This window comes from Geotrypetes seraphini, chromosome 4 (assembly GCF_902459505.1).
Source record: "Geotrypetes seraphini chromosome 4, aGeoSer1.1, whole genome shotgun sequence".
NCBI lineage: Eukaryota > Metazoa > Chordata > Amphibia > Gymnophiona > Dermophiidae > Geotrypetes > Geotrypetes seraphini.
Genome location: NC_047087.1, coordinates 96,128,532 through 96,144,560, shown reverse-complemented (window position 1 = coordinate 96,144,560; position 16,029 = coordinate 96,128,532). Strand labels below are relative to the sequence as shown.

Genomic DNA, 16,029 nt, shown 5'->3' with positions numbered 1-16,029 from the left:
ATGGTAAAAGGAAGGGATAATGGCTACTGTTAGACAGGGGGAGCAGGGAAGGGATGCTGTTGAACAGGGGGGGGGTAAAAGTTAGAGAGAAGCGCTACTGCTGGACAGGGGGTCAGGGAATCTCTCTCATGCATATTCATTAGGTCCGACTGGCTGGTGGTCCTCCAGGACAGGGTTGGGAACCACTGATCTAGAACATCGGTTCCACAGTTTCTTTTTGTTTTGGACCACTCTCTATGGAATCCAGAAAAAAGGTCGTAGGTCTTCTATGATTACAGCAAAGAGAAGAAACAGGCATGAAATCCTCACTAATGCTGACTGCAGGAAAAACTTACATGTTATATTATATGTGATCTTATATCCTGTCAAATCCTCCGGAGTGGAATTCAAAGCGGGTTACTACCATATTTCATTAGATAAGAAATATACATACAATGTAAAGTTAAAATAGAGTTCTGACTTAGTGGGTTAGTATTTTCACTTCAGAGGTAGTCATATACCCCCTCCTTTACAATTCCTATGTGCGTCCGAGCAATTACCACTGCTGCCAGCACTAAAATCGCAGGTGTGGCTTTGTAAAGGAAGGAGATAGTGCAAAATCATGGTCAGACTAAGCTCCTAACTAGGATTTCTGAAAAAGTCATGTTTTCATGTAAAAAAAAAAAAAAGCGTACCGCTACCTAGTAGTAGTATGAATCTCTGTGGGTATAAGATTCCAGACTTTGGCAGTTTGATAGCTGAATGAATTACAGTGAATCGTTTTACATTTTACACCTCTCAGAGATGGAAAGGATAATATCAAGTGACCAGAGTTATGACATTCAACAGATCTGCTAGTAAGTCAATGTGGAAACTATCAGGAACCTCTCCATACAAGATCATAAATGTTAAACAGCATAAATTAAATTTGACCTGCTTTTCTACTGGGAGCCAATGTAATTCCATAATCAGTGGAGTAACGTGATGAAATCTTGATGTGTAGAAATTGAGTCTAGCTGCAGTGTTCTATATCGGCTGGAATTTTTTCATTAGTTTCACCAGAATTCCTGATAGCAGAATACTGCTGTGAAGCTGATCTTTGGAAAACGTAAATTTGATCATGTGACCCCTTTGCTTCAGAGTCTTCATTGGCTCCCGGTTTATTTTAGAATTCAATTTAAATGCGCTTGTATTTCTTTTAAAATTCTACACGGTATCTTTAATCCTCTTATTTCTTTATTTTGGAATGTTTACCGATTCTCCTTTGCAAGAGGTATCCAACAATTTAAACTCTCCCTTCCTTCTAAAAACGGGATTAAAGGAGTCAAGATCTTCAGTCAATCTTTGGTGTTTAAACTCTCTCAACTCTGGAATGATCTCCCCTTTTTTTAAGGAGTTCCAGTTCATTTCAATTTTTCCGTAAATCTTTAAAAACTACTCTGTTTGCCAAACATTTTGAAAATGAATTCTTTTGAAATTTTGCTATTATCTTCTATTTATCATTTGTAAATCATTCCCTGTTTATTTAATTGCTGTAAACCGAGTCGAGCCTTCTCAGAATGATGACTCAGTATACAAAGTTAAGCTTTAGTTTAGTTGAGTTTAGCAGTGCATTACAGCAATCCAGTAGGGCTAGAATAGTCACTTAGACCAGTATCCTTTAGTGTTGATGGAGAAAATATGGTCTTACTCTCCTACGCTGTTGCATGTAAAAAATTATTTTCGGACTAGGTTGTTGACATGATTTTCAACTCTCAGTGAGCTGTCTTTAAGTGACTCCCAAGACCTTGAATGATTTTTCATTGTTGAAGCTAACTCCATTTGCCAGTATGAAAGAAGATGAAATCGAGTGTGTCTCTAGTCCAAACCATAGTAATTCAGTTTTATCAGTGTTTAGTTTATGAAAGCATTTTGCCAACCATTCTTGCACTCTAGTTAGTGCTCCTCAGACCTTGTGTTAAAACTTGGCATTGAGCTCAGCCTTTTCATCTTCTGTGCACTTCCCTTGTATCTGTGCCGAATAACTAATAGCTTTCTTATTATGGATTTACATAAGCTTTTCACTGGTGTCCATATAAGGTTTTGCACATTGCTGGCTTGTGCGTTTCACATTGTGTGCCTACAAAATTGTGCATCACAGCTGAGCAAATCAGGGCTCAAAGCCTAGCACCCTTTACTGCATCAGCCTCTGTGTGCTAAACACGCCCCTCCCCAGGTTCAAGCTTCAGTACAGAGCTGTTTCCCAGTAAACCATATTGCTTTAGCAACTGTTGCTTCCTGTTTATATTATATATCACACCGTATGACCGTTTTCAGCCTTTGCACTCTACTTCTGTATATTCTGTGATACAGACCATGGTTCCATCTATTTCTGGTACCTCCTCTCGTAATGCCAAGAAGCAATCCTTACTGTTCTCATAAAGTCCCAGCTGGTTGTCATTTCTAAATTCTTGTATTCTTTTTATGTTAGCCAGTTTCATGCTCCCCACCAAAATGCTACTATCTGCAAATGTCCTGAAAAAGCCCATTGGAATGAACAGATGACAAAATATATAACACTAGGCACTCTACCAAAAGTTGCAAAACAAGACAAGTTTATTTATGTCCCATAAGATAAGCTGATGCTTCAGTTTGAAAGAGCTTTCTTCTCCCAGAGCTGCTGCAAGGGTACTGGGTGTCCTAGGTAGAAAATGACATAGGGACATATTTGTCGTCCCCGCAGGAACTCAATTTCCTCATCCCATCCCCGCAAGATTTGCCGCTGTCCTTGTCCCTGCCCCATTCCTGTAAGCTCTGCCTTAACCGCACAAGCCTCGAACACTTATGATTTTAAAACGTTTGAGGCTTGTGCAGATGAGGACAGACTTAGGCATTGGTGGAATGGGGCATTATGACATCACAATCTGAGCTCTAGAATGTTGCTACTTATGATTTTAAAGAGCTTGAGGCTTGTGCAGATGAGGACAGAGCTTAGGCATTGGTGGAATGAGGCATTATGACATCACAATCTGAGCTCTAGAATGTTGCTTCTTATGATTTTAAAGCGTTTGAGGCTTGTGCAGATGAGAACAGAGCTTGCAGGAATGGGGCAGGGGCAGGAAAAGAACTCGCCGGGACGGGACAGGAAAATGAGTTCCCGCAGGGATGGGGAAAAATTTGTCCCCATGTCCCCTTCAGTCTTGCACTCCCTCCAATGAACTTTTTAAGCCCCTTAACTCCTCAATAATCATGACCACTCAACACCACTCTTCCTAAAATAATCCATAAATGGGCTATTTTGAAAACTACCCACCTGCCTCTTGTTATTTATTTCAGTTTGTGTGGTTGACAGGGCCTATTGTTTGCTTTGACTCCAGTTGCACCAGAAATTGCTACCCTACGTACTAGACTAGGTAATAGTCGGGCAAGCCCTGTCTTTCTCTTTTCTTATGATGAGTTGATAAAGATTATAAACTTTGCAACAGTCGGTAGGATACCAAGTGCAATGCACACCAATGTTGGGCACATTATTTAGAGATTGGTATACAAGGTCTATAAGTATTTTTCTATATATGTACTTAGCAACCAGGAACAGAAAAAGTGCCTGCACAGAATATATGCAAACTACTTTGGTTGTACCACAGAAAGGTGGTACAGTATATCAAATCCATACCTCCTACCCTTTACTAAACAGGCTTAAAATAGGCACCTTTTTGGATTTTTCATCCAGGTGCTCTCTTATAAAATTATTCACAATGAGGGCAACTTGCTAAATCAATTTGCTTCTTTCAGTTTATGTGACGCTCAGGATTGCTTTGCTTTGGCTGTAGCAGCTTTTTGCCCTCCTCTTGACTGTCGTGGCTAATGACTAAGGCCCTGATGCTCAAAGCTCCGACACTACGGTAAAAGGTACCATAGTGGGAGCAATTTTTCCAGACCGGGTGATGCTCAGCATGAATAGCATGGAAATCATATACATGTTATTTGGCAAAAGGGGGAGGAGCTGTGCCTGGCACTTGCTCAGAAGAGCAATCGTTAGGCACAGCTCCTCTCCCTATAGTAACATAGAAACATAGTGCCTGTATCTTGGTGTGGTATACAGACCCCCTAGACAACTGGATGACATGGACACAGACTTAATTGAAGACATAGTAAATGACGGCAGATAAAGACCTGAACAGGCCATCCAGTCTGCCCATTAGTTATACCCGTAATTCCAAGCATTCTATTTGCTTTCTTAGCCACCGCCGGATATTGAATTCAGGGTTTTAACATATTCTCAATGATGACACCCAGGTCCTTTTCCTGACCGGTGAGTTCCAAAGTGGAACAGTCCATAGCTGAGCCAGCAGCCCCTGCTCTCCCTGCCGGTTCAGCTGATCATGACGCCAGAACTGCAATCAACTGAACTGGCAGGGAGAACAGGGGCTGCAAGCTCAGCTGCAGGAAATGGAGCTGACAAGAGAGGTTTTTAGTGCCAGTCAGCATGCTGCTCCAACGATCAAAGAGTTGCTATGAGCATTGGAGCAGCGCACAGCATTTATTGCGCCAGCTCGAGCTAAAAACATCTTGCATGGTTTTATAAAAGGGGAGATGAGTTAATTATTTAATTAGGCTGATTTAATTTGCAGATGACACAAAGTTGTTCGATCGCAAGAGGATTGTGAAAAATTGCAAGAGGACCTTGTGAGACTGGCAACAAAATGACAGCTGACAAGTGCTCACACTAATGTGGGAAAGAGGAATCCGAACTATAGCTATGTGATGCAGGGTTCCACTTTAGAAGTCACTGCCCAGGAAAAGGATCTAAGTGCCGTCATTGAGAATATGTTGAAACCTTCAGTTCAATATGTGACGGTGGCTAAGAAAGCAAATAGAATGCTAGGAATTATCAGGAAAGGAATGGAAAATAAAGATGAAAATGTTATAATGCCGCACCTCGAATATTGTGTGCAATTCTGGTCGTTGTATCTCAAAAAAGATACAGCGGAATTAGAAAAGGTACAGAGAAGGGTGATGAAAAGAGATGGGATACTTCCCTATGAGGAAAGGCTAAAGTTGCTAGGGCTCTTCAGCTTGGAGAAACGAGGACTCAGGGGTGATGTGATAAAGATCTATTAAATACTCAGTGGAGTGGAAAGAGTAGATGTTTACTTTTTCCAAATATACTAGGGGGCATGCGATGAAGCTACTAAGTAGTAGATTTAAAACAAACCGGAGAAAATATTTCTTCATACAACGTGTCATTAAATTCTGGAATTTGTTGCCAGAGAATGTAGTGAAATCGGTTAGCTTAGCAGTCTTTAAAAAAAAGGATTGGATAATTTCCTAAAAGAGAAGTCCATAGGCCATTATTGAGATGGCTTGGGGAAATCCACTGCTTATTCCTAGGATAAGCAGCATAAAATCTGTTTTAATACTCGGAATCTAGCTAGGTACTTGGGATCTGGGTTGGCCACTGTTGGAAACAGGATACTGGGCTTCATGGACCTTCAGTCTGTCCCAATAAGGCAATACTTATGTTCTTAAACTGAACCGTTAATTGAAAATCACAATTAATTAGCAATTAATAAACAATCAGATCATAGGCACCAATTTTGGTAGGTGTCTATAACTTCCAATTAGGTGCCTAGACCTAGGCTCCCACCAGAAAGTAGGAATGGTTAGGGACGATTGTGGGTGAACCTTGAGTGTGTTTTGTGACTTAGATGCTGGTATTTAGGCCAAGAAAATGCTGGCATAAATAGGATGTGCCTAAGGTTTTGATGCTTAACTCATGATCGACAGCCACTAGGCTCTTCGTTGTTCAGTGCCTAATTGTTAGGCACCATTTATAGAATCAGGGCCTCAGTTCTTTGTATGTAGTTTATTCTCCTGATCTAATTATTTCTCTAAAAATGCCTCTTTCTAATCCAGGAAAAATCATACATATATTTTCAGCCAGGTTAAAGGGGTGCAATTTTTAACCCTGATAGATCTAACTGGGTGACACCTTACCTGACAGTGGGCTAGATGCACTAAGGTCGGTGATCGTCGCTAAACCTGTTTTCACAGCTTTAGTGATGATCGCTTTTACCGACTCGATGCACAAAACGTCCCACTGTGTGTTTTTCCCCTCGATTGCCCATTTTCCGATCTGGTCATGCAAATTAGCTAAAACCCCATGCAAAGTAGCCAAGCGATTGATGCACTAACATCATTTGGCTATTCCCCCCCCCCCCCAAAAAAAAGGGGTTTAAGCGATCACAAAGGGAGGAAGGTGCCTAAGGTTTGATTGGCTCAGACACCAGCCCCGCCCCTTGGGCCAATCAGAACCAATCAGGGCCTTCAGCCACATAGGGATGTGTCGTGGGCAGCGGCTTTTGCATGCTGCACGTGGCTGACGCAGAAGCTTTCTCACTGATGTCAGAGCTGATGTCAGAGAGAAGGCTTGTGGGTCAGCCACGTGCAGCGAGTAACAGCCGCTGCCCGCAATGTGCCCCTGTGCGGCTGAAGTAGCAGCCCAGCTGGACAGCCCTAAGGAGAGCAAGCTCATTGTAGCAAGTAAGGGAGAGGAGGGACATGATTGTGGGACAAAGGGAAAAAAGAGGGGGAGGAATTTGGGATAAAGGCTGGAAGGCAGGAAGGGGGCACGAACTTGGGACACAGAAGGAAGGGAGGGGGCATGAACATGGGACACAGAAGGGAAGGAGGGAAGAAGGAAGCACTAAGTTGGAAGAATTGTTGGGCATGAGTGTGTGAGTGAGAGGGAAAGAGATGGTGCACATGGGGAAAGGAAGAAAGAGGAAAAATGTACATAGAGAGAGAGGATTGAGGTAAAGATGCATGGGGAAGAGAAGGATGAGATGGAAAAATGTTGGATATGGTGGTGGAGAGGGAACAGAGGGACAGATTGAAGGGGATGCAAAGGGGAGGAATGTTGGACATAGTGGTGGAGGAGGAGATGTGGCATGGTGCTGGAGAGGGGTGATAGAAGGAGAAATCGATATGAGGCTGGTGGGCAGTGGTAAAAAAAATTCTGCACATGATCCGGGAGATGAGAGGGAGACATGTTGCCAATAGGGGTAAAGGAGAGAGTAAGAAAAGTTGGACTCATGGAGGAACAGAGACAGATGTTGGTTGGGGAAGGGAATGAGATCTGTAGGAGAGGAAGCGTGCAGGAGGCAGAAAGAAAGAAATATTGAATGCACAGTCAGAAGGAAGTGCAACCAGACTCATGAAATCACCAGATAACAAAGGTAGGAAAAATGATTTTATTTTCAATTTAGTGATTGAAATGTGTCAGTTTTGAGAATTTATATCTGCTGTCTATTTTGCACTATATTTGTCTATTTTTCTATTGTTATTACTGAGGTGACATTGCATATTTTAAAGTCATCTTCCTTGACCTCTTTGAAAACCCTCCCCAAATATAAATGATACTTAACATTTTCTCTGGCGTGTCAAAGCAGCTCCTGATTGGTGTAGCCTGATTTTAGTACCAGTAAGAGGTGTTTGGAAAATACTGCAAATGATTTTCAGCACCTGCCGGCGCCCCAGCTGCCCTCTTCTGCCTTTGATCAGCCCCTTAAACCGCATTTGCGGTATTTTGAAATTCGCGGGTGTTTCTGGAATGGAACCCTTGAGAATTTTGGGGGAGCACTGGTACTTCCACTAGGGGTCATCCTCTATCAGTAGTAATGCAAGACTACCACTAGAGGCCAAGATGGCCATTTTCATTGAGGAGCAGCGAGAGGCAGGAACAAGTTGGGTTTGCTCCTACCCCTGTTGCCTATAGACCACCAAGCCAGTTCAAATAGGCTTGGAGAGGGGGCCTACTGCAACTTGGACTTGGGTGGAAGGAGGGATTAGAGCTTGTCAGGTAACAAGAAGGACGCATTAGAGATGGCCAGGGAAGACGGAGGGGGAACTGGAGCTGGTCGGGGGAGAGGGAGAAGGAAAATGTAAACTCCCCTTATGTAGGTCCCGGTTGATAAATAGCAGGGATCTGCAAGTGTTATGCAGGTCCCAGTTGAATATCAGCAGAGACTTATAGAACTCCTCCCTAAGGCCAGCACTTGTCCAGTGAAAGCCAGCTATTCAATGTTGGTACCTGGACATGGCTCAGTACTGAATATCTGCAGCTAATTTAGCTGGCCATGGTCAATGCTTAAAAAGCACTGACCACCACTGTCTGAATATTGAAGAATTTATTAAATGTTTGTGAAGGGTATTACTATATGAAGAGTAACCCTTCTATGGAATTGACAAAAGTCATATTTGACTTTCCTTGCATTGCCGTCTGCCACTGACCATCGGAGAGCCTGGTGGGATACTTCATCTAACCTCATAATTCAGAATCCAGTATATGACAACAGCAGCAAAAACAGAGCCAGTTTCTGCGGCCTGGAATGTTTTAGCAAATCCTGCAGTTTCCCAAAAGAGGAACAGGTTGTCAGACATCAGAACTTGAAGCCACAGAGAATTCATAGCAGCTGGTCCAAGCTTGCTAGTCAATGCCAACAACTTTGAGAAAAAAAAACACACCCTATACCATTCTTACTAGCTTCATAAACAAAACAAAAACACCACATACCACATTCTGGTAACTGTTCAAGGCAAAGATGGGAGAGGAAGGAAGGGTGTGGAGGGTGAATCCTCCCTTGTTTATTTTCCCAACCAATTCATGCATTTATTGTTTTTATTTAGTGTTCGTCTCCCAGAAAATCTGAATAATCTTTGGTTTTAATGCAGAAATCATTGTGGTGATTCACCTACTTAGTAGGAATTTTCATTTCAAGGCCACTTAAGAGTCATGATTTACAGACCTTAGTTTTAGAATAAACAAATAAAGTGAGCTGAGGCACAGAGTAGTCTGGTTAGTTTGCAACTCCCACCGAGAAGGAAAACCCCATTGTACAAAGCCAGATCAGTTAATCAGACAGGCAAGTTTGGTTTACTCCACTTTTTATCAACTGCTATGTAGGAAGAGCATCTGATGGAGAAGTTTCTTAGGGCCAGATTCACTAAAGATAGTGGAGTCAATCGCTGTTGGATGATTCCTGGCCGATTTTTTAAATAGTGATTGATTCACTATCAAGTTTGCATGCAAATGATTTGCACCTCAGAACCAATTGAGTCGGGGGGCAGAGACCTGACAGTAATGACAGGAGAAGAAGACTCCTGTCACTGCTGTCAGGGCTTTTGCCGGCTTAAATTTTTTTTTTTTTTTTTTTAAATCAGGCTGGACAGTACTAGGGAATGCTAGTACCACAAATAACTTGACTTACGGACATACACCAGACATAAGGAGATGGGCAAGAACTACAATCTTTGCAAAAAAGAACGTGAAAAGGGAAGAACGATAGGGATTTAGAAAGCTGGTTGGTTGGGCTGAGAACTTTTCACCACCCCCTCGTTTATCTATTAAAAACAAACCCTTTTCAGTCTGCTGTGAGTCAAAGTTGAGGATAAAGAGTCATGGTCACCTTTCTGTGGTACAACCAAAGCAGATTGCATTTATTATACGCATGTATTTTCTCTGTCCCTAGTGAGCTCACAATCTTAAGTTTTTGCACCTAGAGCAATGGAGGGTTAAGTGACTATTTGGCCAAAGACATCACAAATTGATTACATACCCGAGGTAACCCTCAGCCCCTATTAATATAGTGGGGGGGGGGGGGGAGGGGTCTGCAACACTAGTATATTCTGACTCATTTTCTTCCATGACCAGTCTAGAATTGAAGAGATAAGTTCCAAACCCTGTTAAGTATGAAACTTGTTGATTGGATAAATGCAGGCTTTTATTTTCAAGAATTCTAACCAACATAAGAAAATTATTTTCACTGAATATCATATATCTTATGAAAAAATATCTTTTTGTTCAAATTTCATATATCTTATGGCTATCTATACAGGCAGTCTGTTTCCAATATGATTGTTTCTAAGTGATGTATTTATTGTTAATGTGTATGATTATATTTAACACTTAAAGTAATTTTGAAAATGAATAAAGAATTAAAAAAAAAAAAAAAAAGAAAAGAAAAAAAAACGATGTACTTCTCAGGTTTTGAAACACCTCTTCAAATTGTACTGAGCAGTTCTACAATGATTGTATTGACAAATTAAATCACAATAGCAAGAGAAAGAGAGTGAGAAATAAATTGCTGACACTTTGCTGTTGCCACCTGAAACTATAAACCCGAGAATGCACTATATTTCAAGAAAGTGCCAACTTTAAATTTGTCTTTAAACAATTAATAACTATTAATTTATAGAACCAAGACCTCAGAAACACCTCCTCCGCCTTCGATAATAAATTGTATCCGGCAGGAATATTGGTGTATAATTCTCCTCACTGGCCTCAGTTCATTTTAAACTTATTTTTAAATTCGTTTTTAATAATTTAATATATTTTTTAGAAGTTTTATAAATAATTATAAATTAATCTTCCGATGAATTTCATATTTCAACGTGACTGGGAGTTAATGATCCGACATGTTTCGCAAAGATTTTGCTTTATCAAGGATCCCCCAGTGCCACTCATGGCATCCGACTCACTCTAACTTTCTGAGGCCTTGGCTATATAAATTAATAGTTATTAATTGTTTAAAGACAAATTTAAAGTTGGCACTTTCTTGAAATATAGTGCATGCTCGGATTTATAGATAAGACAGTTTTGAGTTTTATCCGAGTGTATATTCAATTGTGGGAAACAGTAGGCCATCTTGAGTTGAATTGCCACCTGAAACTATGGCACAGAAAAATCTGAAAAATATACCTACTATCTGGCAGCCAGTTGAACCCATCCGATGGTTTTGTTCTGACAGATCCTTGGGTTGTTCCATTGACAGCTGAAGAGAAAAGAGTTAGAAATGGTTGAAACAGTTCACAACTGTTTTCAATAACAGATACAGAAGTCAAAGAAAACGAAGGGTCCTTTGACTAAGGCGCGTTAGTGTTTTGAGCGCACGCTACACCCGCGCTACGCTTCTAGAACTAATGCCAGCTCAATGTTGGCGTTAAGGTCTAGTGCGTGGGGCAATTTAGCGCGCACTATTCTGCGCGTTAAGGCCCTAACGCGCCTTTGTAAAAGGAGCCCTAAGTTCAATGCAGAGTGGCCTTGGCTAGCTTAAAATTATGCAAAAGGACAAAAAAATCTTTCAAAGCAACAACCATCAAGCCAAAGGCAGATACATTACATTTGAATCTTACCCGTAAGCTGTTCTTTAAATCTCCAATAAATAATTCAAAATTAAAAGCATAGAGATTTTTTACAAAAAATCAGACATTAACATATGTCTCACTTCTCTTTCCATTGCAAATGCAAGCAGTGTCTCACTTCTGGCTCACCACACAATTGTTTCCCACGTACTCACCTTTATAGGACCCCCAGGGACCCCTGAAGAAGACTTTTTGTCAAAACGCGGACCGTGTTGGGTCCTGTATCCCTAGCGGACTAGGTCCTTTAAGGCTCTTATGTGGATGATTTATTTTTATGTGGATGGAATTATTTTATGTGGATGATTTCAGTGTATCTTTGGAACTTTGACACTTTAAAATAAAGTCCATTTAGAAACATCGTCACTCCACAGAGTTTTTTTGGTTTTATATATTAGTAAAGCAGTCTAAGGGCTCCTTTTACTAAGACGCGCTAGCGGGGTTAACGCGCGCGACTTTTCATCACGCGCCAACCCCCGCGCTGGCCAAAAACTACCGCCTGCTCAAGAGGAGGCGGGAGCGGCTAGCGCCCCCCGCGGTTTAGTGCGCGCTAGTACACGCGTTAAACCGCTAGTGCGGCTTAGTAAAAGGAGCCCTAAATCACACTATATCTGGTGCTGAAATTAATCGCTCTGCCCTTAGATTAGTGGAGAATTAAAGGTCCATAATTCCTTATCCCCCTGCTGTAAATTAATCCAACAAAACCCCCCCAACAATAGTAATGATTTGTGAAAAATTAATTACCGTATTTGCCGGCGTATAAGACGACTTTTCAGTACCTTAAAATCCTCCCCAAAGTCGGGGGTCGTCTTATACGCCGGGTACTGTTTACATGCCCTTACTTTACATGCCCTAACATCTCCTTCCTTACCTCTTTACGGTGCTTACGGTACTAGTAAACCTGCCGGGACATCAGCGGGGCCATGGCGGGACATCAGTGTGACAAGGGTGCCAGCTCCTTCATCCTGCGCAGCGGGAAGCAGCGGCGCTCTGGCCCCACCCCTTTTCTCTTTACTACGTCTCTCGCACATGCGGCCGTGTGTGGAGTCTAGCCCTTAAGGAAGTTGCGGGGGCGAACAGGAGGCTTTTGAAGGCTGTTAAAGGGAAACTGTCATGCCAGCAAACTTGCTAGGGACTTGCCCGGCACTTGCTCTCTCCCTCTATGTGTTATCTTCCTTCTATCATTGACAGTTTCAGTTTGGTTAACAGTTTAGAAAACAAATAGCATGGCAGCTCCCATGGGTTTATTGTTCTATTCAGCTTTAGTGAATTAATTAAAATTGTTGAAATAAATTCTGATGTTCTTTTAAGTTTTATTTGTTGTGCAGAAGGTGTGCGGAAGAAGGGGTAGTCTTATATGGCGAGTATATAACAAACTCTATATTTTAACTGTAAAAGTTGGGGGGTCGTCTTATACGCCCAGTCGTCTTATACGCCGGCAAATACGGTACTAATCTAATCTAATCTAATTCTTAGTCTTATATACCGAATCATCTCCTAAAAATAGGAGCTCGATTCAGTTTACATAATTAGATCACAAAGAAAGATCCATTAACATTCATTGGAGCTATTGCCTAAAAAGCAATGAAACATAGGGCTCCTTTTACTAAGGTGCGCTAGTGTTTTTAGCGCACGCAGGATATTACCGCACGCTATGCGGCTAGAACTAACGCCAGCTCAATGCGGGCGTTAAGGTCTAGCACGTGCGGCAATTCAGCGCGCTCTATTCTGCGCATTAATGCCACTATGGGCACCTTAGTTAAAGGAGCCCATAGTGGTTTTTAAGGTTTTGCGAAAGATCTGAAGAGATAAACATGATCACAAGCCCCACAAATAATTGAAGGTAAAGCATGTATAGATTTGGAGCATTTTCAACCCTGATTCTATTGAATATGATCACTTCCATGTCAGCCTGAGATCAGTTTCAGCAGGATAAATCTCAGGCAAGAAATCATTCTTTGGATGGATGTATAAAAATATGCCATAGCCTCAGAGGGATCTGGTCGTGTTAGTTGTATTATATGGCAAGAGGCTCCATAGCAAATGGAAACTAGTCTAAAACATGAAGATCCCATGGCTATATAGACATAAAATTAACAATATAATAGTGTGTAATATGCCTAATGATTTGCTAGCACCTTTGAGAGGCACAGCGGTAGAAAAAATTCCTCCGGTCCGTCAGTCTGTATTGATGAAACTTTTTATAGCTAGCGCTGAACAGTGCCTGAAGAATTTGGAGTTACAGTTCTAGCTATAAAGGATTTCATCAATACAGACTGACGGACCGGAGGAATTTTTTCTACCGCTGTGCCTCTCATGATTGTTCTGAATGGATGCAGAATGTCGCTTAATTTCAGTTAAGTTCTGTTTTTTTGTTTTTGGGTTGTTGTTTTTTTGGAGAACTTTTCTATATGAGATATCTCTTTCCTGGTTTTGGGAGTGACATCTATATAATTTTTTTATTAACTTCTTGTGATACCAGTTTATTTGGAGCACTTTGCTTTTTACTGCTATGTAGTAGACTTTGTATATGATGTGCACTTTTTTTCTGGTACCACCAGCTGATGATAAGTTTCTATGCTCCATAGAAGCGTGGAGGGCATAATCAAAACATACGTCTAAGTCTGATTTAAGCATATGGTACTTGATGCTCAAAGTCGGCAGTGGGAAAATGCCCATTTTCGAAAAATATGTCTAGAATATTTTTTTTCAAAAATCATCTATATGGACGTCCAGGTTCTTGTTCATCCAGACTGCCAGGACCTCTATCTTTATATCACATTTTCAACTAAAATTTCGTCCAAGTCCCAAATGCCCAAAACAAGACCATTTAGGCATAGGAGAGGCCAATCTTATTATGGACTGGCCACAGAGCAGTGGGGCACCTTAGAGGGCACTGCTGTGAACTTCACAAAAAGTGTGCCAGATAAACATCTCACCAAAACTCCCTTATAGGTTATAGTGAGCCCCCGAAAACCCACTATACCCACTTGTAACTGTAACTATCTACAACCCTAATAGCCCTTATGGCTGCAGGTGGCACCTATATGGCAGTAGAGTAGGGTTGGGGAAGGTTGGTGGGCGCATATGTTCTACCATAAATGTAGTGGGTCCTCCTCTCTATGGTTCACTAGTCCACCCCCAGGCTATTTAAGACACCTGTGTGCAGCTCTATACCAGGTGTTCTGGAGACAGGTATGTACTTTTTTGTTCTGATCTTTGTGAGTGTGTGAAGGGGGGGGGGGGGTCAGTGAACACTGGGGGAGTGTATGTGGGTCTTTACCTTGCCTCTGTAGTGGTTATCTGGTCACTTTGGATATCTTTTTGGCACTTATATCTGTTTTTACATGGTCTAACTCACAAAGTCTCTAAGTTTTGTCCAGGATGTCTAATAAAACATTTGATTATCCCTGCAGGATGACTAAGTCTAGGTCGGCCCCCATCCCGCCCATATACTTCCCTAACCACTCCTCCAGATATGCACCTTTTAGCTATGGGCGCACAGTGGGATTCAGAAGCCTATAAAGTCCTGCGACACGTCCAGAAAATCAGTTTGATTATGGGTACATGCAGTGACGTACCAAGGGGGGGGGTCGGTCCGCCCCGGGTGTGAGCCCTGAGGGGGTGCTCCGGCGTCCGTTTCCCCCCCCCCGACGTCTGGTTCTTCCTCTCTGGCCTCCCCGCACCATTAAGAGTACCGAAGCAGCCTGCAGCAAGATCGCGATGTCAGCGATCTTGCGCTGCTTCATGCTGTCCTCCGCCGCGGTCCCACCCCCTCCACTGATGTCAGAGGAGGGGGGGCGGGTCCGCGGTGGAGGACAGCACAAGCAGCTCAAGATCGCTGACATCGCGATCTTGCTGCAGGCTGCTTCTACTCTAAATGGTGCGGGGAGGCCAGAGGGGAAGAACCGGACGTCTGGATGGGGGGTGAGCGGTCCTTCGGGGTGGGGCGGGCAGGCAGGCCTTCAGGGGGAGATCCAGGTCTTAAAGGGGGGGGGACAAGCCTTCATGGGGGGAGACAGGCTTTTGGGGGGGGACAGGCAGGCAGGCCTTTAAGGGGGGGGGACAGGGGGTGGGACAGGCCTTCAAGGGGGGGACAGGCCTTCAAGGAGGTGCAGGCCTTCTGGGGAGGTGCAGCCTTCGGTGGGTGCAGGCCTTCAAGGGGAGGGACAAGCCTTCAGGGGGAGATGCAGGCCTTAAAGGGGGGGGACAAGCCTTCATGGGGGGAGACAGGCTTTCAGGGGGGGGGGGACAGGCAGGCAGGCCTTCAAGGGGGGACAGGCAGGCAGGCCTTTAAGGGGGGGGTCAGGGGGGTGGGACAGGCCTTCAAGGGGGGGACAAGCCTTCAAGGGGGTGCAGGCCTTCGGGGGGGGGTGCAGGCCTTCTGGGGGGGTGCAGCCTTCGGGGGGGGGATGCAGGCCTTCGGGGGGGGTGCAGCCTTCGTGGGGTGCAGGCCTTCAAGGGGGGTGCAGGCCTTAAAGGGGGGGGACAAGTCTTCATGTGGGGAGACTGGCTTTCAGGGTGGGGACAGGCAGGCAGGCCTTCAAGGGAGGGACAGGCAGGCAGGCCTTTAAGGGGGGGGACAGGGGGTGGGACAGGCCTTCAAGGGGGTGCAGGCCTTCGGGGGGGTGCAGGCCTTCGGGGGGGTGCAGCCTTCAGGGGGGTGCAGGCCTTCTGGGGGGGTGCAGCCTTCGGGGGGGTGCAGGCCTTCAAGGGGGGTGCAGGCCTTCAAGGGGGGGACATGCCTTCATGGGGGGAGACAGGCTTTCAGGGGGGGACAGGCAGGCAGGCCTTCAAGGGGGGACAGGCAGGCAGGCCTTTAAGGGGGGGTCAGGGGGGTGGGACAGGCCTTCAAGGGGGGGACAAGCCTTC

General features: G+C 43.7%; 1 protein-coding gene across 50 annotated transcripts in view; it reads right to left on the bottom strand.

Annotated features, from left to right (window-relative positions):
* ABI3BP (ABI family member 3 binding protein) overlaps positions 1-16,029 on the bottom strand; it is a 433,553-nt gene that overhangs the window by 97,862 nt on the left and 319,662 nt on the right. For all 50 annotated transcript variants that reach the window (XM_033942670.1, XM_033942663.1, XM_033942658.1 and 47 more), the window contains one exon: positions 10,722-10,790. In XM_033942670.1, the coding sequence (XP_033798561.1) occupies positions 10,722-10,790 (69 nt within the window). The remainder of the gene's footprint in view (positions 1-10,721; positions 10,791-16,029) is intronic.